This window comes from Vulpes vulpes, chromosome 1, assembly GCF_048418805.1.
Source record: "Vulpes vulpes isolate BD-2025 chromosome 1, VulVul3, whole genome shotgun sequence".
In the NCBI taxonomy this organism is placed as follows: Eukaryota; Metazoa; Chordata; class Mammalia; order Carnivora; family Canidae; genus Vulpes; species Vulpes vulpes.
Window position 1 is genome coordinate 108,604,629 of NC_132780.1, and position 25,225 is coordinate 108,629,853.

The window sequence follows — 25,225 nt, forward strand, 5'->3', positions numbered from 1 at the left end:
TCAACACTAATATTAATAATTCATGATAATACCTTACATTTATAGAACATAATAATACAGAAGGTTTATAGCCCAGTCCAAAGTATCTTATGATATATACATACACATGGCTATAACACCTAACACACAGAAATGCACACCCTTTTGCACACACTCATTCCTTCTATATTTTATATTTAGCTGCTTCTTTGAGGAAGGACATCATCGGCGTTCTATATTTGCAATAGTGTCCAATAATCTCTGGGCTACAAAACCATGAATAATGTAACCAACTAATATTGCAGAGAGAAAATTGCAGGGGAATTTTTTAGAGAGCTAAATTCAATTCAGACTTGGCAAATCAAAGAGAATCTTTTGCTTCTATGAAAAGTATAAACAGAACCATTTGTGTTGACAGGTACTTTGGGACTCATTGGCACTTCATCTCAAAGACTGAGACATTTGTAGAAATCGGGATACTAATTCATCACCAAATCACAGTGGTTTTTGTAGCCACTTTATCTCTTCAGGGTTAGGGATATTACCTCTCCCGCGGATTCGAGCCTTTAGTCTTTCTATCAGATGAACCTAGGAGTTGGTGTATTCTTAGAGAATAAGAAAGTTGATGACTAGAGGAAACTTGAAAATTATTTCTAAAATCATCGTAGCTGTGCCCCTAATGCAATCCAACTGAGAATCATCTTGTGTCCTAACAGGGCTTCTGTCCATAATTGGTGGCCTTTTACCTACTGCCTTCATGCTTGTCACGTGTCTTATTTCCCTTAGGTTTCTTATGCTCTAAAGAGTCCTGTCCTGGCTAATTTGGGATATCAAGCTGTCATTAAAAGACCCACCTCACGAATTCTCAAATACTTTTCAAAACAACCCTTTGCTTTGTAGTCATCATAGTAAGGAAAAAGGGCATTTCACATTATCATTTGCAAACCACAGAGCACAAATAATCCTTAATTTCTCCTGAAATTAATAATAAAGGAATATTCTCATCTATAGTTTCATCCATGAACTCTTATAAGAATGTTTGTTTTGTGTTTCTCTTCAAAAACAAGTGCCCTGCCAGCACAAGTCCACGTTCTCCGCATATCAAAGACAATCTAGGACAGCCTTATTAGAGTATGTGGTAGGAATAAGAATTCCCAAAGTTTCCCAATGTTACCAACTCCTCTCTGATTTTTCAAAGATGTTAATTTAATAACCAAAATGGAAAGGACTTCAGAACATTCGAGTGAGAAATCCAATACGATTCCTGTTCGATGCCAGACATTGCCTCTGGGAATACAAAGATAATATATGGTCCCTTCCCTCTTGTAGTTGCACTTCCATTATGCTAATAGCATATGATGTATTTGAAATTCCTGTAGCTTTAAAATCTATTACAAAATTTGGTATCTATATAGCACATTAAAGTTCTATAGGGAAGAGAAAAGAAAAATGGCCTGTAAGAAATAGCAAATAATTACATTTTTTGCAAAAAGAATTTTCTTGTTTTCCCTCTACATCTGGCAAGGGCTTCCCCTCCTAAGGTCTGTAAACTGTTTTCACTCCCTGACCAACCATGGGAACACTGCCGATTGTCTAAAGAAGGTGTGCTTTTGCAAGTGACAGCAGGTAATTAGAGGAGCATGTCCTGCCATAATTTAAGGTATAGACCCATATCATCTTAGAGGCATTACATATTTAAGTGACTTGTTACATACTGGTGAAAAAACAAAACATTAAATCAGAAAATGGTTTTCTTGGTTTGGCATACCTGCATGGGTATAGTGCATGAACAGAGCTTAAAGTACACAATAAAAGTTCCACATTTAGGATACAAAGTATTGTGAAAAGAACAAATACTGTGTTGAGAAACAAAGTAATTTCTTAATTATCATTAATTTGCATATCTGCAAACATGTCACAGTTTGTATTTTAACAAGGCTAAGGAGTCCGTGCCTTCATTTACACTCTTTTTCCCTGCAATGGTTTGAAGTTAAAAGGAATTAAAGTTACAGTTAATGGAAACACTAAACATTTTAAGAGTTCCTATGGAGGTAATTTTTTATTATAACAATGAACATACAATAAACAGTTCTGGTAAACCACTTGTCTCCAATAGCAAGTGAAAATCACATTATCTTGAATTATACTTTGTATTTCTTATTTTAACAATGTTAAAAAGTGCTGGAAATTAGTTGTTCTGTGGCATATTTACATGAAGGTTGTGTTTCTTGTAATGTGTTTCTTGTTTCTTGTAATGATTTCGTTCACTGGGGCAAAAATTGCTTTTAAAGGGAAGGACCTTCCTCAGTTGACAGAATTTTAAAATAGGAATTTTATTACCTTTTTGTCCTTTACCAAGGTTAATGATTTTTATCCCTGTATGAAATTTTCCTCCGCATTGTGATTGATGGGTAACAGTGAAAGCTGGTGTCCACTGTCTTGTTTCCTCAGAAAGTCATAAAATGGTATTTATGTGTAAATGGCCTTAGCTTTGCACTTCAGCACCACCTGCTGGACAAAATATCTTGTTTCCCCTCTACAGTTTCAAATACAATTAGCCGGCATGATCATATTCTGTACCCAATTATGACATATCCTAAAATATCTGAGACGTTTCCTAAGTACTATTGTCAGATTAAATGCCTGAATTTTTTAAATGTCATCAATATATTCAGATTTGATTAGTATGTTGCATATGTATACTACAGATTCCTATCTTGTTAATGTTTTATGCCTAATTAAAATTAACACTAATATATTAACCATTGCTACTATAAAATAAGCCATGTTCCTACTTATAATTAAAATTTAGTTGTGGTCATATGTGTATTAGCTTATTTTTTAGTAGTTTTAAAACATCTTTCCAGAATGAAAAACGCATATATTTAAAGCTAGTTTTGAGAAAGTTAAGCATGTTAATCTTTGTGTGGTCCCATATGTCTATGACATGTAGTATATATATTTTTTTCTATGTCATATGTGGTTAGGAAGAAAATACACTTTCAGATTCCTCTCTATTCCTTTGCAACACACACTTGTCTCTTCCCTGGTAAAACTGAGGGTCTATAAATTTGAAGTGTGTGGCATTCAAAGGCTTGGTAGCTAAATAAGAGTTGTTGATATTTATATAGGAAACATGTTCTAGGTTCATACTTTTTGTAGCCATTTAAAATAAAATCATAATAGAAAATATTCATTAAGGCACACATCCTGAGGCGCCTGGGTGGTTTAGTGGTTGGGCGTCTGCCTTCGGCTCAGAGCATGATCCCTGGGTCCCAGGTTCAAGTCCCACCTCAGGCTCCCTGCATGGAACCTGCTTCTCCCTGTCCCTGTGTCTCTGCCTCCTTCTCTGTGTGTTTCTCATTAATAAATAAATAAAATAAAAAAAAAAAAGGCACACATCCTGAACTGAAGTTACTTGCTTGGTTATTTTAAGAAAACACTTAACATCTCTCTCTCTCTCTCTCTCTCTCTCTCTCTCTCTCTCTCTTTTCCCTAAAGGCCTTGGATGGTATACTGTAAACTCAGCGTATGGAGATACCATTATCATGCCTTGCCGACTCGATGTACCTCAGAATCTCATGTTCGGCAAATGGAAATATGTAAGTGTGACCTACTTTGACTTGGCTGATTACCTGTAGTTATTTATTTATTTATTTATTTATTTATTTATTTATTTATTATTTTTAGATAATATTTCTTCTGTGAGTAAATGTAAATTTCAAATCAACATAATGCCAATATTCAACTATGGGTACACATGTAGGAAGGTAGAATTATGTGTTGAATATCTCAAAGGAGTAATTCCTAAGTCTTATATGCGAAGTACTCTTTTAAAATAAAGCCAATAAACACGTAATTCTTAGATCACATTAGTTTGAAAGATTTAACCTTCAATGTTAGAGGCAGAGGAAAAGGCAAAGTTCCAGAGTAAAATCAAGGGTGTGTAGAATAGAGCTGAGTGGACAATGGCAGCCTTTCTCCACATACTCATGTTCTGTTTGGTGTGGCTGTTTCAGAGGCAAAATAAACCCCCAAATATTCATTGGGAATTCGTCTTTAGCATTAGAAGCTTGTTTCTAGTGTTGTTTTAGAACTGTATTGATGTTTCAGATCCTTTTTACATTTAACATTCTTCATTTTACTCATTTCTTGCAGAGAGAAAATCATACTTTCTCAGGTATTGAGGCACAGATGGGTCTGGAAATGGAGGGTAGATACCCAGATAGATGGATATGGGTTGGCTAGGTAACATTGACCAATAAAATGTTTTAATTTAATTACAGAAACCAACAAAAGTTGTCTGTGTGGCATAGTTTCCCAATGCTCAATTGCATCAGACTCATGGGAGTTTGCAAGCTTAAAGTAGACGTAGGCTTCCTTGAATCCAGTGGCAGTTTTTCCCAAGTTCTTTGAAATTATTAAAAGGTATTTGAATAGGAAAAAAAAAGTCTGATAGTCAGATACTTTTTGAAAACTTTCATTAGCATAGCACTTCTCAGAGCCTTTCGTACACTAAGATGTATTGTGAATTCTCTATGCTTGATTCATTTCATGGTTTTTTTTTTTTTTTTTTTAATCACCCAACTTTTTCTCTCAAATATCTGCAAGGACAAAATGGAAAACACACTTCAGGAAATGTGTGTAAGGTTTCATCTGAGGAGACCGTAGAATGCAATCCTTCAAAATATTGATGGAATGAGCACTGGGTGTTACACTATATGTTGGTAAATCGAACTTCAATAAAAAAAATAAATAGATAAAATGAAATGGGAAAAAGAAAAAAACACCAAAAAACAAAATATGGGTTTTTAAGTCAGTTCAACATGTTCTACTCTATACTTGCTATAGGATGCTGGACAAGTGAAGGAATCTCCATTTTCTCATCTATAAAAGGAGGTGATAAAAAGAATCTTCCCTCAGTGTTGTGAGGGTTACATGAAGTAGTTGATAGCGGAATATTGACCTAGTGCTTAGCACATGGCCCTTGTTATAGCTCTGGGGCCCTAAATACTCCTGCTTGTGCGAAGGTCATGTGAAGGTAGATAGAGGAAGCTGGTGAGGTGGTGCAGCATCGCCTGCACTCTCCTCCTGATATCTAGTGCACTTTGGGAATTTTGAACTATTTCTGATTTACTATAAAAGTGGAAGTTAAGGCCTCTGAGGACAAAAGCTAATCACACCCCTAAAACTCCAAGTGAGACCACCACCTGCTTCACCTGTTGAGTCGAACTTACTGCCAAAATGAATGGAACACAGATGGTGAAAACCTTGTGATCATAGACATTCCTGATGATAATCCAGGGAATAATTTTCACCTAAACTGAATTGATACGGTAGTAGTGGAAACAATAACGGCAATTTTCAAATTCTTAATTAAGCAAAAAGCTTCAGCGATAAACTGATGAGATACATTTGAAGTACCATGTGCTCTATGTCAATTTGCAGACATAGTATAGAAGCTCAAATTTAATGAAAGCAGAAAGGCAAATGATAAGTTTGGAAAGATTGAAAGGGGGTAAATACAGAGCTAGGATGGGGCATCTAACAGCTACCAAGAGTGGTACAGTGAAGCCATAATGGAGCCAGACTGCAGAGCTTCAACATTTGCCCTGCCGAGATACACTAGCTGGACCTTGGACAATTTATTTAACCAATTCTGTCCCTACGGCCTAATATGTAAAAGGATCTCATATTAGACTCTAACTTAGGGGCTCATTAGGAGTGTTAAATCAGTTACTATAAGGAAAGCCCAAAGAAAGTACCTGGCATATGGTTACGTGCTCAAAATTTAATAACTGTTATTTATTGCTGAAGTGTCTGAAAACAGAAATCTGAGGGACTCGTTTAACATACTTCTCACAGTGAAAGGATGATTGAGAGCAAGGATTTGCATTGTAAACCTGTGAAAAAGTTTAGAAAATTAAGGAGAATCCTATCGATGTATTCAGATACTCAACCAACTAAAACTTTTGGACCCTAAAATTAGCTCAGTAATCGTCTTGACTTGTGGTGCTATGACAAAATACCATAGACTAGGAGGCTCCAACAGCATCTCTTCAGTTCTCAAGAGTTCTGGAGGCTGGGAAGGCCAAGATCAAAGTGGTGACAGGTTTGGCTCTTTGTGAGCATCCTTCTCCTGATTTTTAGACAGCTGCCATTTTGCTATGTGCTCACATGACCTGTGTTTTCATGGAGAGAAAGAGAGACCTCTCTCTCTCCTCCTGTAAAGGTTCTAAACCCATCATAAGGGCATCATCCCAGTACCTCATCTAAACCTAATTACCTCTCAGAGGCTCCGCCTCCAAACATCACCACACTGAGGGTTAGGGCTTTGACATATGAATTTGGTGGTGACACGAACATTTAGTCCATAACAGTAATAAACCTTAATAATTTTTGAAATGTAACTCTCCATGGCCCCTTGAAACTTGCCACACATTTTAAAATGTTTTATCATATTTTATTTTCTCAAAGGCCTTATGAGGTAAGTAGAAGAGGGATTGGCTCTTATTTTAGATTAAATTGCTTATTAGCTAAGAGAATTTTTGTGGGAGCAAAGGAAGAGATGAATTATATGTCCCAGGCTCTTGGCAAAATTGTTCATACCAGATTATATTTTATTTTGATAATAACTTTTTATATGAAAGCTCTTTGAGCTATGTTTTATGACTCAGATAGCAAAACTATGGATTTTAGTGATTAATCTGATTCTGTTGCTTAATGGACATGATTGTTTCACAAGGGCAAATACTGTTCCTCCACGAAGACGCATTAAATTATGTTACGAGTAAAGGTCAGCTATGTCAGTTTTGGCTGAAACTGAAAGGTGTGGACATTTAAAGTATGTGAATTAAAGTAATGAATATGCAAAAGATAACTGCCCAGGATTTCTAAATGAGAATTTGCAGCCCACGCGTATGCTTGCTGTGATGGTTAGCTGAATATCACTTTGTGCATCTCGGTGTGCGTTTTCATCTATTTTTTTTTTTTTATTTTAAATTAGCTACAATGCCAGCTCTTGTTGGTTTCAGAACAGTCACTGATTCTGTCCTTGGGATGCAAGAATAGTTCAGATTCCAAAGCTACTGTCTTTCCATTTTCACATATTTGACCTGATACCTGTAAAAGAACTTGCAGCCTCTCCTCTTATGAAGAGTAATTTTCTGTAACCAAAGATTTATGTGGGGCTCATATCCAAAATTAATTCTTTTTGGACAGAACTATAAATATTGGTGGAAGAATACGGCCAAGAAATTTTGTTATTCTGGATGTGATCCTGAAACATCTGAATATGCTTGTTTTTAAAATGTATTGTTATTTTAATTTTTAGGAAAAGCCCGATGGCTCCCCAGTATTTATTGCCTTCAGGTCCTCTACAAAGAAAAGTGTGCAGTACGACGATGTACCAGAATACAAAGACAGATTGAGCCTCTCAGAAAACTACACTTTGTCTATCAGTAATGCAAGGATCAGTGATGAAAAGAGATTTGTGTGCATGCTAGTAACCGAGGACAACGTGTTTGAGGCACCTACAATAGTCAAGGTGTTCAGTAAGTAGTCTGCAGTCTAACTGCTAAGTGGGATTGATGGCTGGTACTAGAAAATGTTCTGTAGAAAGAAGAGTGAATGCTCTGGAGTGTCTCCACAGCAGGCGTTCCTATAAGAGGACTTCTAACCGTCTTCACTCCGCTCGTGCATGCTGTCAGTGAGGAAAACAAACCCCCGCAATTCAAATAGGAGTTTTGCAGCAAGGAACTAAAAGAATATTCTCTGTTGTTTTGTTGGGTAAAATGTCCTGTGATATGAAGTATATCTAAGTGAAACCTGGCAGGTGTTCTTTCACTTTCACTGGCATGTGCAAATAAATATTCTGTGATATACACATAGTTGGTGATACATACATTTAATCAGGCATGTCGTGCATACAGATGTATTAGGCTGAACCATATAAAACTAATAGTTTGATGTATAACAACAATAAAATACAGGCAAATCCAAACCATCTTATGACAGAAATCTAAGCTTTTTATGTGTGTGTGCGTATGTGTACATATACACACATACGTGCACACATGCACACACATTTATATCCTGGCCTTCTTCAAAGTGTTCAGTTGGTTTAGGAAGTTGCCCCCAATTAAAAAAATTCACCATACCCTGAGTATGTGTGTGTGAAATACATCAAGGGGAAAAAGTAGAGTAGGGTTAGAAGAAGAGAAGTCAGTAGCAGAAGCTAGGAGTAATTACTGTAGTCATTATGGCAAAGTTACTTTGCCAATGATAACATATAGTTAATGTTACTGTGCAAAGAGCTATGCTAATGAATGACTTGAGAAGTTCTAATTAATACATTTTATCTTTTAATATTCAAATAAAAAAATTCCCACCTCCTGTTACATCATAATATATTAGAAATTATAGGGGAAAAAAATAGCTCTCAACAGTTTCAGAATGCTAGTCTTTGTTAACTAGGGAAGAAGGTCTCACTTTTCAATTTTTTCCCTCTGCTTTCTGATAACTTGGCAGCACCTAGAAATTATTAGAATAAATAGGGAAGAAAGAAGCCCAGAGGGCTACTATAGCAAACAACCATGGATTTTCCCCATTTCTCTTGTAATAACTAAGTCGAACTGTCCCTTAAGTATTTATATAGATTTCAAAGCTCCTATGGGCTCATGACATGGATTCAAAGAATGCTTGTGCTGTCAAAGGAAACCTTTGTTCTCCAGAAGAACCTTGTAAAAGCATATTACATGTTTCAGCTGATTACCTTTCAGCTTAGAAGGCACTTTCCAGAAACTATCCACCCTTCTCAATCATTTTATGAATCACGCCAAATTCCAAGTGTTTGCCAGTCATGCCTTCCATTAAATACCCCAAATAATCTGTATCCTTTATTTACCAATGCACCATTTTTTTTTCTTTCTTTCATTTCGCTTTGATGTTACTGGGAAGATGGATAGTGCACTCTTAGGGACACTTTTTGTAAAGAGAACGACCAAAACAATTTTTTAAATTAGGCCATGATGTCATAAACTTAAGTATGCAACAAGAATGTAAGACAGTAGGTAGAGATTAAGTCATAGCACCTCGAAGGTTGTATTGATTTGTCATTGTCAGGTTTCTTTTTCACTGTGTTAGAATTATCAGATATCATGCTAGTCTCCCATAAAGTTGAGAAAATCCAGGTTGTTTCCTTTAGAAGAGTCATTTGTGACAATTTTCAGGATACACTTCAAGAAAACACCATACAGCAATCTGAAAAAAAAAAAAATACAGTTGGTCTACTTTGATAAAAATTTGTAAGCTATTTTGGAATACAGGGGATTTCTACGATTTTGAAAACAAACTCACACCCCACATACTGGCAGCACCCCCGACCCCCTTCTCTTTTGAATATTGTTGAAAACAAAGTGATTCTCAGAAACAGAATTTGCATTCCAGGCTCCGGGCCAGGGAGAATTTAAATAGACAAGTTACACACTCTCGAAAAGCATTTTATACTAGAAACCGTGGGACCCTCCAAGTCCAATTAAATGAACAGCACAGCTCATGATAAGGAAAGTGTTTGCAAGAGCATATAGGGGCTTTACTTTAAAAAAAAAAAAATAATGAATTTACTCTGGGCCACATTTTGTGAAGCAAACAACAGCTGTGACAGGGAGACTTTTATTCTGTGCATGTGTATATTGCAGTCACTTAAGAGTTACTAGGCTCATCAATCAGTCCTCTGTTTCCTTCTGTCGAATCACCTAGCAACACGCACTGTGTACTACAGAATCGAGTATGGTTGACGTGAGCTAATCCCAGATCAGCTTGCTGCAGAGTGCCATCCTCATGGGCAAACTCATACTGTTTTTATTCAAACTGGAGGCCATGACTAATGACTCTGTTACCTCTGGTGTAGGTTTGTTTAGCTTTAAACTATACCTCAGATATGATAGTCATGCCCACAAAGCCACCCAGATTCAAATAAGTCACATTCTTTATTGCCACAAGTACAGCTTTAAAAAAAAAAAAAAAAGTCATTGAATGACATCAGAATTAAACTGTGTTTGCATTTAATGCACATTGGAAGTTAATAAAAATATTCAGAAGCAACAGTAAAGCCTTTAAAGTTCCCTAAGATTTATTCCAGTCATTGTGCAAAGGTTTCAGAGCTCAAATGGGTTCCAGATTGCCAGCTGGCTGTCAGTGCTGTAACAGAAAAACCACTCACTGGTCATCAGAAGACCTGGCTCTGTTAACCCTGCTGCTAATTTCTGACCTTGGGGAAGTTTACTAGTTTGGAGCTTCTCTCAACAGTAAAATAAGTGCTTCGAATTGGAGGGTGGTTTTCCTACCATGTTCCTAGGATCCTCTTGAGGAGCTACTGAAGAGGGGCACTGCTTCTGTTAGCTAGCATTCCACTCACCTGATATATTTTGAAGTTTTTTCACAATAATTCATTCAGGGGGAGACAAAAGGGGAGAACGGCCCCAGCTCTTAAAAAGCGTTTGAAAACCACAGTCTAGAGCTAATCTGTAAATCCTCTTGTGTTCTAGTGTCTCTGACGTTAAAAGGAAGTCTGTTCCCGTGACACAGAGTCAGTGTACATTTGGACCAGTTCTTCCCTGAGTGATGGGCAATGCAGGTTGACTTCACACCCTTATGTTAGAGCTTCCATTTGGACACTGCTCTCAATGTTTTGTAAGAACTGAGCATCCTTCCGCTCACCCCAATGAAAGTTAATCAACCTGGAAGGATTTTTTTTTTTTTTTTTTAATGAAGGAAGCAGAAAATGACCTATTTAACAAATGAAACCTACATAGTAGATTTTCTTTTTATTCTTTCAATTTAAAAAAATACCTTTCTTACGAGGAAAATAAACTATGATTCCATGTCAACAGTTGTTTATTTAAAATACATCAGAATTTATACAAGGTAATGACTGACAAAGTACTGGGAGGAGCATTCATGAGTCAGTGTAACCAGTACCTTTTCTTGCCTTCCTCTCATATCAAATTGAACTATCCTGTGCGTGGTTTTGGTAATACACTGTACATTGTGGGTGATAAAGAGCAATTTTGCCCTCATCTCTTTGTCCTCAGCTGGCTTGACAAAATTATTTTCATAATGCAAATAAATGGTATGACTTTTCCTTTCAATTCTATGCTTGGTTATGAATCCCTGAATTATATTAAGGCATAATTCATGTAAAGTTTTTTTTTAAGCACTTTAGAATCGATATGCAATTTTGCTAAAATAGTACGTGTCCTCTTTTATGGTCCTCCAACTAATACCCATTGATTGTTGCAAACTAATGTAAGAGAAAATTACATACAAATATCTTGTGGATTTGAAACAAAAGTTTGGGGGAAAAAAAACTCAAAGAATGGCAATAGGTATTACCATTACTTCCACAATACCCACTGTGACTCTCTTCTAAATAAAAAGATGAGTTACAGTGTAAAGAGGCCTAAACTTTAAGCATTCTTTCAGCAGGTTTCTGGGTTTTCCACAGTTTCATTTTTATTGAAATAAGTATAAATTTTGGAAAGTATTTATAGAAGAAACATATATATAGCCATGTGTAAAGGACCAACATTTGTTACACACTGAGCATTTATGATCTTATATTCACTGATGATACATCATAAGGTTTACAAAGCAAAGGAATATATATATTCTACAGAAGAGGAAGTATGTGCCCAACTATTTTGGTATATGGTTATGGTGAACTAGAAACTAATGCAACTTAGCAACACTGCCCACCTACATTTTGTATTAAAAGCTTCAATTATTAAAAAAAAAAAAGAGCCTCAATTTTTTCAGATGACTCTTTAAATCTCTTTTTATATTCTAGGCATAGATGCTACTGAAGGGGAAACACAAACCCATTTGTTCTTTTTCTCTTGTTAATTTTGACTCTTGATTGACCACATAAATTAATTTAATACCTTACCTGTCTGATGCTCTCAGAAAGGTATCACAAAATACTTGATTTTAGTTCCCAGAGAACTTTGGCTCACTTACTTAAGGACCAAGAATTTTCATTTTGTTTAAATATTTTGGATACATCTCTCAAATGTTTTAGATATTGGTCTTAAAACATAAATTCAGAACAGAATTTAATGTTTTATCAATAATTCAGAGTTGTAATTGTGAACATTAATGGCATTACATTAAATTTATGATAACACTAGTGCTTACTGATACGTCCCCCCCTACCATATGTTTCCCAGAAATTGCTGTTTATTTTGATTTTTTGGGTCAGTTTTTAATAATTTTTTGGTCACATCTAACAGTCAATCAGGAGTCACTTCTTGTTTGTGTTAATGTAATTGTCTCTATTATACTTTTCTATTCTTCTGTATTTCATTTTTCTATCTCTCTTGTGTTTTGTTTCCAATCTGTATATTTAGAAAATAATCCATCTTGTGAAAATTGAATTAGAATTATGTTTCTAGAATTAATAGTAAGTAGGATCTCCTATAATTAAAGGGTATAAGTTGAACACATAGGAGGATTTACTATTATTGTTCATTGTTCCAATTTCTCATATAAAACAATTGCAAAAGGGAGACTGACTCTCAGTAGTAACATGAAGTTTACATTTTTTTTTGCTTACAGTCTTGGTGATAGCCATTTTGTTATTCCAAAATCTTTCTGGGGGCTGCCCCGGTGGCTCAGCGGCTTGGTGCCGCCTTCAGCCCAGGGCCTGATCCTGGAGACCTGGGATCGAGTCCCACATCGGGCTCCCTGCATGGAGCCTGCTTCTCCCTCTGCCTGTGTCTCTGCCTCTCCCTCTCTCTCTGTCTGTCATGAATAAATAAATAAAATCTTTAAAAAAAAAAAATCTTTCTGTCTTCATCCTTATTTTCTATAATGGTCTGGGTAGGCAATGCATCTGATAATGGAATTCCAAATTGAGTAATAATTATATAAAAGCCAATTTAGTCTAGTTTGGTAATAAAAATTAATGGTATTGGAGCTCATAAACAATGAGACTATGAATGAAAGAATAACTGATTGTCTTTATTTGTTTATATGAGAATAGAATAGTTTTGCTCCATGAGATCCACAAAAATCAATGACCAAGAGGCAATATCCATTTTCTGGGGACCAATTGTTAGAACTAATTAAAAAGTAAAAAATCCGTCAGTGATAGATAACTAACAGTGAAGAATAAATAACTTAAAATAAGTTTGAATAATACCTTGTTGCTGAGATTTTTAACCAGTTCTCCCTGAAGACTCTCTTAAAATGGATGCTTACAGAACTTCCTATATTTGAAATGCTTCTGCCCATTACCTCAGTTCCAAATTTGAAGGTTTTCCCTACATTTATAGTTTCATAATATGACTTCACCTTAAACAATAAGGTTTGAGATACACAGAAAAATTGAGCTTCTATTTCCCTTAACTCCTTTTAGTCACCACGATTTCAGAGCTGTGATTCTTAAATTTCAGTGTGCGTGAAAATATTGTAGGGAACTTGTTTTAAAAAGTAGATTTATAGGACTTACCCTGGAGATTTTGCCTCTGGCCAGAGGAGGCTCAGAAATTTATGCTTTTAATAAGTACCCCTTGTGGATTCAGTTCTTCATTTAAGTAGCTGAAGTTGTATGTAGGTAGAAAGTACACATGATAATTAATTGAAAATAATATTTATATTTAGCATATTAACCTCTGTTTCACTATCAAATCCATATTCACTGCTTAGAAAGCTTTCAGAACACATTACCAGTATTTTCTACAAAGGAGTAATAAGCACTTAAAATAGCATTTAATATAATAAAGCAAATATTTGGAGGGAGTGGGCTAACCAGATTTCTTAATCTTTCATGTGTACTTAAAACTTTTCTCTGCTTAACTTTAGAGCAACCATCCAAACCTGAAATTGTAAGCAAAGCACCTTTTCTCGAAACAGAGCAGCTAAAAAAGGTGAGAACTTTTTTTTTTTTTTTAATTGTCTTCACTTGGCTTAATGTTAAATGTCTTCTCTTAGCCTCAGATGCCAGGACAAATAAGATAGACTTTGCTCTTGTAGAGCTGACAGTATTGCAGATGCCAATCGGAAAGTCTGCCCGAGTTAGAGTGGGAACACAGGAAGATTTAGTCATTTCTGAAGGGAGAAGAGAGGAGAGGAAGGAGAAAAGCATAAGTCTTCCCTGTTTGAATGAACTGAATGTTAAACGGAGTCATGAAAGATGAGTAAGTTTTCTCTGAACCAAGGATAGAAAGACCTTCCGACAGCATGAAATAATATGATGTGAAGAAGAATGGCATTTTTAAGAAACATCACATTATTTGCATTGCTGGAACTTTGTGTGGTAAGACGGTAGGCAAGAGACTGCAGTAAAAGATAAATTTGGAGAAGTAAATAGAGAAGCTGGATTATGACAAGCCTTATGTCACGGAGGGAGTTTCAACTTTATCCTCTTGGCAGATTAAACTATTGAAAAGTTGAAATAAAGATGTGAGAAGGTCAAATTTGAACAATCACATTAAGAGGTGTGAAGAGAGGCTGCATCAAGAGGGAACAAAGCTGGAGTTTATATTTGGGCACATCAATTGTCTAATAATCTTATTTTCACCAAGTAAAATACCTAAATTTTCCTTTGTGGAAAAAAAAATGCAAACAAGTTAAAAGTTTTTTGAATCAGATTAAATTTTACTGCGTAATATTATTTGAACATGCCAATATTGAAGTTATAACACATTTGAAGAAAAGCGGTGGGAATTGTAGATTTGGTAGGTATATGTATCTAAAATTTATATGGTATGAAACCAGAGAGGCAGCCACTTTAACACCATTATGATTCTTGCATGCTGAGATCTGTGAACCATGGGAATCGCCAGCGTTAATGTAGTTATGTTATTTAGTTAATGTTAAAAATGAATAATCTCAAAAAGAATTTGGTAACTCTTTTAAACAAATGTGATTTTATTAATAGTGGCAGCATCTTTTGCATATTTTTAAGTGAGCAAGACCATAATTTTAAGTACAAGACATTGTTTTTAATGCAAGAGACCACGTATTCAGTCCCCAGTCAATGCTTGGGTAATGAAAGGGCCAGGAAACCTTTGGAGCAACTGCACCCCCTGAGGAGTCCAAATCTTTCAAATTGACAACCACTGACGGAACCAAGGTGTCCACATTTTCTCTTCATTTTGCAGTTGGGAGACTGCATTTCAAAAGACAGTTATCCAGACGGCAACATCACATGGTACAGGAGTGGAAAAGCGCTGCAACCCCTTGAAGGAGGTGGGTATGAAGTGGGCAGTAAATTCAGATGACCTATTCTGACTTTCTCTTGTCCTGGCATTCCTTAGACTGTCCTGCATCTAAATGCGATGCCCTCTTTGATCAATGGCTCTATGCTTTGTTCCTTTAAGTAACCATTAAGTCATTAAGTGATTTTTTAAAAACATCATTTTAGTCCTTGTGCAGAGGAATCAAGAGCAGAGAAAAATTATTTCTGTATATGGCATATTCTAGAAGTTAATTAAAGTGAGTGGGAGATAGGATTCCAGGATTCTATTTCTGTCTATGTCTCTGATTTCATGGTTTAGAAAAGACATTCTACCTCGGTACATGTCAATTTTCCCTCCTGTTAAATACAGTAAGAAGGACAAAACCACTTCTCAAGGTGTTGTGACATTTAACTAAGGATTGTGATTTTTCCAATGAAAAATGCTATCATTAGTATTCTTATTTTCTTCAGTGGTAGTCTTAATTTTTAAAAAGCAAATGGACCCGGTAACTCAGCTCTATACCATGACTTCATCCCTGGAGTACAAGGCAACCAAGGCTGACATACAAATGCCATTTACCTGCTCTGTGATGTATTATGGACCATCTGGCCAGAAAACAGTTCCGTCTGAAGAAGCAATCTTTGATATTTACTGTGAGTAACCCAATATGTAATTATGCAATTTTAATGTCTTAAGAGTATTCGAATGCTTTAACCTTTCAAGTCCGAATCCACATGCTCTTTGGGTTTTACTTTCAACCTCCCTTTTTTCTTCTGCAGTTACTCAATCTGTTTCTCCTTTGGAAGACCTATAGAATAAATGCTTACCCCATCTTAGAATACCTTTTACTTTCCACTTTGTCATTTCTGCACATCTCTTCTGCACATAAGCTATGAATTTTGTAGGAGTTCAAAATGCCATCTGATTACTTTCTGAATAAGGACAGATGAATCGAGGCTTCTGACTGATTGGTCTTCTAGATAGGAGACTTCCATTTTAATGGAAAAATTTATTTTAATAATAAGATCAATTGCATAAGTTTAAATAGGATGCTGTATTCTGAGACATTTTGATTGACTTTATTTCATAGATTTGAAACATAGAATATAAAACTAAAAAAGAACCTTCTTGATCATCTGACCTAACTCCATTATTTTACTTAACAGTAAAGGGAGAACCAGAGACGTACCCTAAATTAGTTGGAATCCTTTTCTGCAGTGCCGTTCTCTTTCCTATAAGACAGGTGCCAAGATTCAGAGCAAACAGGCTGACAGTCCAGGCACAGCACAATCAATTTTTGTGTCTTTCTAGAAGAGTAGTTAACTACTTTAACTCTTAGTTTTCTTATCTTAAAATGAAAAAATAGCTCAGTGTTGTTATGGAAATTAAGTGAAATCACAAATCTAAAATAGCATCCTATACTGTTGATTAAATTCTTGTTATTAGGTACTATTTTTTATTATTATATGATCATTGTTATTACATAAGCATAGAACTAGAGATATTGTTTTTGGAGAAATGCAAGAAAGAATTTCTTTATTTTAAAAAATGAATCAAAACTTCTTACAATACTGCCTTACGTAGTAAAATAAGCTAGTACTTCTACATGTGTTCTGGAGAAAGAACAAAAATGCCAGTTGAACCTTTGTAGGGTTTTATCTCCTCTACATTGCTATTTTGGTTCCATATAGTGCAGAACCTTATATAAGAACAACCTGAAATTCCACTTTCCCTAACAATAAGGGATTGTTGTGCCTTCAACTTTGTATATAAGTTCCAACTTATATACTGACTTAAAAGTGAGGATTTAAAGTATTTCATTCCGTACACCTTACTAAAAATCAAATTATTATTTCTGTACGCAAAGGCACAATTCTGTCCAGAAATGTTCCACTGGAAATACACTATCTTGGTCTAAGTGCAAGAGTAAAGATAGGAAAGAGTATCAAGATGAACAATAAGGACTGGGAAACTGGCTTAAGAAAAAGAAGGAATGTATGTTATCAGACACAACGAGTTGGGTAAGCAGAAAAGTCCTCGAATGAATAGGAAGGAAATGATTTTATTTTGGCTGGCTGTGGGGATGCATTTGGCACAGCTTTTGAGAAGGCACAATGTATGCAGTGCTGGGCTTCATGGTAAAGATAAAAAAGTGCTGAAGACAAGAGTTCTGACATTCAGAGTTTAGTACTCCAGTAGAGAAATAAGATATCTACACCAGGAGGAAGTGGTCAGTGCAAGGTTGCAGGTGGTAAGTGACACTCAGAACGCAGTGAACAGCCTTGAAAGCTCAGATGCCCGGGGGCAGTGATTGTCAAACTTTTTTGTGTGCATCAGAATCGCCAGAAGGACTTAGAACACAGATCTCTGGACCCTGCTCTGAAGTTTCTCAGGAGAGTAGTTGTCGGGAGAGGTATTTATAACAAATTCCCTGGTGATGCTAATGCTGCTCATCTGAGGACCACACCTGGAGAAGCACTGCTCTGGGTGACTCCAGGGTGGAGAAGGAGGGAGCTAAACAGAAAGGGCAGAGGGTACATTCAGAAGGAGGACATTTGGTCAATTCATCTTGCGGAAGATGCACTAGTCCTTCCTTAGCCTCTCCAGTCCGTAACGAAGCAGTATAGAATCTGGCTCTTTAATTTTTATGCTTATCTGATTCTGCCTCTGACACTGCCTAAGAATATGCCACCATTCTTCATTGCCAGTATTTCCATGATTTCCAAAATAATATTCCTTTCTGTTCACTCCAAACTGCCCTCCAAGTTGCTGCCAGAAATATCTTTCTAAAAACAAATGTGACCACGTTAGGTTAGTGCTATGGTGAGAATTCTTTAATAATTCCCCAGATCTCTCAGATTGATTTTCACACTCCCCGTTTTTTTTTCTTCCCAGTTTTTGTTTAAATTCCAGTTGGTTAAAATACAGTATAATATTAGTTTCAGATGTAGGATTTAGTGATTCATCACAACACCATTTGCTCATCACAACTGCCCTCCTTAATCCCCATCACACATTTAGTCCATCCCCCTGCCCACCTCCTCTCCAGCGACCCTCAGTTTGTTCTCTATAGTTAGATGTCTGTTTTATGGTTTACCTATATCTCTTCTTTCCCCCTATGTTCATCTCTCACATTTCAGAAATTCCACATATGAGGAAAATTGTATGGTATTTGTCTTTCTCTCACTGACTTATTTCACTTAGCTTATTACTCACTACCTCCGTCCATGTCATGGCAAGTGGCAAAATTTCATTCTTTTTTTATGGCTCAGTAATATTCCATTATATATACACACACACACATATAGTAATATTCAAATATATATATATATATTCCATTATATTCCATTATATATAAATTATATTATATATTATCACTATTATATATTATATAATGGAATTATATATAATGGAATATATACTACTGAGCCATATATTCCATATATAATGGAATATATTCTATGTATATATATATGGAATATATACTATATATATGAATATATATATATATATATATATATATATATATATATATATATATATGCCACAACTACTTTATCCATTCATCAGTTAGTGGACATTTGGCCTCTTTCCATAATTTGGCTATTGTTGATAGTACTGCTAGAAACATCATGGTGCATCCCTTCAAATCAGTATTTTTGCCTCTTTTGGGTAAATACCTACTAGTGCAGTTCCTTGGTTATCAGATAATTCTATTTTTAATTTTTTGAAGACCTTCCATACTGTTTTCCAAAGTAGATGTACCAGTTTGCATTCCCACCAGCAGGTGAGAGGGTTCCCCTCTCTGCATCCTGGCCAACATTTCTACTTTCCTGTGTCGTTACAATTAGCCATTCTGACAAATGTAAGGTGGTATCTCATTGGAGATTTGATTTCTATTTCCCTGATGATGAGTGATGTTGAACATCTTCCCATGTGCCTTAGCCATCTGGATGTCTTCTTTGGAAAATATGTCTATTTATGTCTTCTGCCCATTTTTAAACTGGATTATTTGGGTTTGGGGGGGTACTAAATTTTATAAGTTCTATATAGATTTTAGATACTAACTTTTTATCAGATATGTAATTTCTGGATATATTCTCCCATTCTGTAGGTTGCTTTTTAGTTCTGTTGATTGTTTCTTTTGCTGTGCAGAAGCTTTTTATCTTAATGAAGTCCCAATGGTTCATTTTTGCTTTTGTTTCCCTTACCTCCAGAGACATGTCCATTAAAAAGCAGTTATAGCCAATGTCAAAGAGGTTGCTGCCTGTGTTCTCTAGGATTTTGATGGTTTCCTGTTTCACATTTAGGTCTTTTATCCATTTTGAATTTGTTTTTGTGTACAGTGTAAGAAAGTGGTCCAGTTTTATTCTTCTACATGTTGCTGTCCCATTTTCCCAACACCATTTCTTGAAGAGAATTTGTCGAAGATTAGTTGACCATATAGTTGTGGGTCCATTTCTGAGTTTTCTATTCTGTCCCATTGATCTATGTGTCTGTTTCTGTGCCAGGACCATATTGTTTTGATCACTACAGCTTTAATATAGCTTGAAATCCAGAATGGTGATGACTCCAGCTTTACTTTGCTTTTTTAAGATTGCTTTGGCTATTCAAGTCTTTGGTGGTTCCATACAAATTTTGGGATTGTTCTAGCTGTAAAAATGCTGGTGGTATTTTAACCGGGATTGCATTAAATGTGTAGATTGCTTTCAGTAGTATAGACTTTTTAACAAATATTTGTTCTTTCAATCCATGAGCATGGAATATTTTCTGTTTCTTGTGTCATCTTTAATTTCTTTCATGAGTTTTGTATAGTTTTTAGGGTACAGATCTCTTACCTCTTTGGTTAGGTTTATTCCTAGGTATCTTATGGTTTTGGGTATGTTTGTAAATAAGGATCGATTTTTTAATTTCTCTTTCTATTTCTTCATTATTGGTGTATCAAAATGCAACTGACTTCTGTACATTGATTTTGTATCTTGCAACTGTGCTGAATTCATGTATCAGTTGTAGCAATTTTTTTGTGAAGTCTTTCAGGTTTTCTACATAGATTACCTTGTCATCTGCAAATAGTGAAAATTTGACTTCTTCCTTGCCAATAAGATGCCTTTTGTTTCTTTTTGTTGTCTGATTGCTGAGGCTAGAACTTCCAGTATTATGTAAAATAACAGTGATGTGTACGAGTGGATGTTTCTGTTGCTTCTGATCATAGAGGAAAAGGTATCAGTTTTTCCCCATTGAAGATGATATTACCCGTGAGTTTTTCATATATGTCTTTTATTATGATGAGGTATGTTCCAACTATCCCGACTTTGTTGAGGGTTTTTATGAAGAATGGATGTTGTAGTTTGTCAAATGCTTTTTCTGCATCTATTGAGAGGATCATATGGTTCTTATCCTTTCTTTTATTAATGTGGTGTATCATGTTGATTGATTTGCAAATATTGAACTCTGGCCACCCAGGAATAAACCCCACTTGATCCTAGTGAATTATTCTTTTAATGTACTGTTGGATTTGATTTCTAGTATTTTGTTGAGAATTTTTATGTCCATATTCATCAGAGATATTGTCCTGCAGTTCTCTTTTTTTGTGATCTTTGTTTGGTTTGGGATCTGGGGTAATGCCGGTCTCATAGAATGAATTTGGAACTTTTCCTTCCTTTTCTATTTTTTGGAGTAATTTGAGAAGAATAGGTATTAACTCTTCTTTAACTGTTTTGTAGAATTCCCCTGGGAAGCCATCTGACTCTAAATTTTTGTCTGTTAGAAGATTTTTCATTACTGATTCAATTCTTTTGCTGGTTATTGGTCTGTTCAAGTTTTCTATTTCTTCCTGTTTCAGTTTTGGTAGCTATATGTTTCTTGGAACTTATCCATTTCTTCCAGATTGCTCAGTTTGGTGGCATATAATTTTTCATAATATTCTTTTATAATTGTATTTCTGTGGTGTTTGTTGTGATCTCTCTTCTTTCATTTGTAATGTTATTTACTTGAGTCCTTTATCTTTCTTTTTTTTTTTTTTGATAAGTCTGGTTAGTGGTTTATCAGTTTTATTAATTTTTTCAAAGAACTAGCTCCTGGTTTCATTGATCTGTTCTACTATAATTTTTTTGTTTCTGTATCAATGCTTTCTGTTCTAATCTTTACTATTTCCCTTCTGCTGGCTTTAGGTTTCATTTGTTGTTCTTTTTCTAGCTCCTTTAAGTGTAAGGTTATTTGAGATTTTTCTTGCTTCTTGAGGTAGGCCTGTATTGCTATGGACTTTCCCCCTTATAACTATTTTTGCTGCATCCCAGAGGTTTCAGACCATCATGTTTTCATTTTCATTTGTTTCCTTATATTTCTTTATTTCTTCTTTAATGTCCTGGTTGGCCCATTCATTCTTTTGTTGGGTGTCCTTTAACCTCCATATATTTGTGTTCTTTCCAATTTTTTCTTGTGGTTGGCTTCAAACTTCATAGCCTTGTGGTCAGAAAATATGCATGGTGTGATCTCAGTCTTTTTGTACCTGGTGAGTCCTGATTTGTGATCTAGTACGTGATCTATTCTAGAGAATGTCACATGTGTACTTGAAAAGAATGTATATTTTGCTGCTTTAGTATGAAATGTTCTGACTGTATCTTTTAAGTTTGTCTGGTCCAGTATGTCATTCACAGTCATTGTTTCTTTGTTGATTATCTGCTTAGATGATCTGTCCATTGGTGGAAGTGGACTTTTAAAGTCCTCTACTATTAATGTACTATTACCAATGAGTTCCTTTATGCTTGTTATTGTTTACTATATTTGGTGGTTCTCACAATCGTTAGATCTTCTTGTTGGTTAGACCCCTTTATTATGATATAGTACCCTTCTTCATCCCTTGTTACAGACCTTGGTTTAAAACCCAGTTTGTCTGATATAAGAATTGCTATTCCAGCTTTCTTTAACATCCCATTTGCATAGTAGGTATTTCTCTATACCCTCACTCTCATTTGTAGGTGTCTTTAGGTCTAAAATGAGTCTCTTGTAGGCAGCATATAGATGGGTCTTGTTTTTTATATCTGATCTGACACCCTATGTTTATTGATTGGTGCATTTAGTCTATTTACATTCAGATTAATGATTGACAGATATGAATTTAGTGCCATTTTATTACTTGTTTTGTTGTTTCTGGAGATTTTCTCCATCTCTTCCTAGTATTTGTCACCTTTGGTCTTTCTTTCCCACTCAAAGTTGATTTTGATGAGAGTTCTCTGTGCTTCCTGGATTTGAATATCTTTTCTTCCACAGATTAGGGAAGTTTTCAGTGTAATTTCCTCAAATAAACCTTCTGCCCCCTTTTCTCTCTCTTATTCTGCTGGGACTCCTATGATACAAATGTTATGTTTGATAGAGTCCCTGCATTCCTTAAGTCTACTTTCATGATCCAAGATTTTTTCTTTCCCTCTTTTGTCTTTTTTTAAAATATATCTTATTTATTTATTCATGAGAGACACAAAGAAAGAGAGAGAGAGAGAGAGAGAGAGAGAGAGGCAGAGACACAGGCAGAGGGAGAAGCATGCTCCAAGCAGGGAACCTGATGTGGGACTCGATCCCCGGTCTCCAGGATCACGCCCTGGGCTGAAGGCGGCGCTAAACCGCTGAGCCACCCGGGCTGCCTCTTTTGTCTTTTCATTCCCAATTTCAATACGCCTCAAATCCCTTGCAGCCATGGTCCTGCACTATGTCTCAATCTTCATCACTTCACTCTGTCTTTTACAGTTCTGTTTTGTTTTCCAGATTCTTCCAGTAGAATTCTACTTATATGCCTATCCATTTGCTATCACTACCTTATGTTTGTTTTCTAGCAAACATTTACTTATTCTTTAAAACCCAGCTGTAGCATCAATTCCTACCAGACACTTCGCAGTCTCATGCAACTATAAACTACCAGCGATCACATCATATGCAATTTGTATGTTGTTATAGTCTTGATTGCTTGATGTCATTATAAATATATTGAAAGCTATGCTGTTTTCAACTGTGTAACTTCAGCACTTAGTCCCAGCACAAAATATATATTAACTAAACAAATGAATATATGATTGGACAGTGGATAAACTGAACAAATGAATATATGATTGGACAGTGGATAAATGGAGATGGGACAAGGAAAATTTGAGTAGACTCTTGGTTATTATATAGTGGTATAAATGGAGTAGTGAGATATAATTCTCACCTGAAGAGTTCAAGGCAATCGTGGATATCAGGTTAAGAAATTTTTATTTCAATCTTCACATTGTAATCTTCAAAACATTACTTCAGAATACTGATTTAGAGGAAATATGTGTGTGTGTGTTCATATATATGCTCATATGTATATTTCATATATATATATATATGAAAGAGTAGAATGAGAGACTAAGTTTGATGGCAATGTTTCAGGTGTAGCCTGGACTATGGAAGTTTTAGTGGGAATAAAAGGGGAGAATCAGATGCAAAACATAGCGTTAACCATTAAGACATGGTGACAGAGTAGGTAAGAGAAAACCAGAATAATACCTGGAAGAATGATTTACTAATGAACAGAGTAGAATTCTGTGAAAAAGTCAGGGCAACAGGAGAGCAAGAAATGGTTAGTTTTGTTCGAGGCATGGTAGTTGGACAGCTAGAAAGTTACTGTTAAAACTCAAATCTCTCTGATCTCAGTGTAGTTCTTCAATTCTCTAATACAGAGCAGAGCCTATTGAAAGGAGACACAGAGAAGGGAAGTTTTGAAATAAAGCAGGAAGTCAGACAGATTGTGATCCTAGCTGTTCTGGTGTCAGCTTTGATTGAGTAGTCTTGCAGTGACATGCAACAGGCCAAAAACAGTCAGTGAAGGACTACATAAAAGAGTGAAGAATGCATAGAATTGGAAGGCCAGTCGGGAATAAAAGCCAGACTTTATTTACCTTCCAGCTTTACTGGGAGCCGGTAGTCAGGGAACTACCTCAGGGAAATTCAGAAAAACTAACAAAAAGTATATTAAACCAATCACTGTTTAGCTTCAGAACATTCTGGGCAAATTGTCAGAGAGGCCCAAGCATGAAGAAAAGGCAACCAAGCAATCTTTACCAACCACTCAATTTTTTTCTGCATTTTGATCCTAAAAAGATAAATAAATGATAGCAGGAGATAGGAAAAAAAAACTCTGAATCTGCCACTTATTTGTTTTATTAGCTAATTAAAAGGGAGATCTTCGTAGATTATTATTCTACTCTTATTCTTATTTTCTTTTTCTTATTATCCACAAGTATATATATGAGAAAATGGGTAATTTATAGTTGCCAATACCCTCTCCTCTTATTTTCTGTTTGCTAGACAGTGTATCCAGCCTTTAATTTCTTTAGTGTTCTACCGTTAGCAGTAGCCTCTACTAAAGAATACCCTTTAGCTCTATTTTCTCCAGAAAAGTGACCAAAATGGAATGAAGGTTGTAGCTTGACTCCAATGAATAGAACAGAATTACAATACATTTACAGTCTGTTGATTGTTTTTAAGGATCTCCTTCAGGTCATGGGCTTCATCTTTTTGAAAACTGAACTATTCTCCTGTATGCCAAAAAACTGGCTGGCATTGCTTAGCTCATGTCTCTTTTTATTTAATATAAGGTATTATTATGTAAGATGAGTGTAGGGGTGCCTAATAGTTTTAGCTACTGTGCTGGCTGAGCCAGGCTTTCCAAACTGTGAGCTTCTTGTAATATAGTTAAATGTCCTTATAATGAAATCATGCAATGGGATTGTTCCTACTGGTCTTTTACACATAAAATAATTATGGTCATTCCTACCTCAGTTAAAGACATTTTGCTAAGAAGAAATTGGTTTTTATGTAACAGGGTCTCTTTGTAGTTTTCTCTAACCAAGATTAGTACTTGGTATAGCAAGTAGCTATTAACTTCAATCCTTCTATAAAAGGATACATTTAAGTAATTACCATTACTAGCTTCTTGAGAAAATTGTGTATAATTTAGTCATTTAAATTGTATGTACAGAGTAATTTGT

General features: G+C 35.6%; 1 protein-coding gene across 7 annotated transcripts in view; it reads left to right on the plus strand.

Annotated features, from left to right (window-relative positions):
• The window catches only part of ALCAM (activated leukocyte cell adhesion molecule), a 207,612-nt gene that overhangs the window by 149,144 nt on the left and 33,243 nt on the right, over positions 1-25,225 (plus strand). For all 7 annotated transcript variants that reach the window (XM_072722321.1, XM_072722336.1, XM_025989994.2 and 4 more), the window contains exons 2-6: positions 3,481-3,581; positions 7,313-7,532; positions 13,843-13,907; positions 15,144-15,231; positions 15,692-15,874. In XM_072722321.1, coding sequence (XP_072578422.1) covers positions 3,481-3,581; positions 7,313-7,532; positions 13,843-13,907; positions 15,144-15,231; positions 15,692-15,874 — 657 coding nt within the window. The remainder of the gene's footprint in view (positions 1-3,480; positions 3,582-7,312; positions 7,533-13,842; positions 13,908-15,143; positions 15,232-15,691; positions 15,875-25,225) is intronic.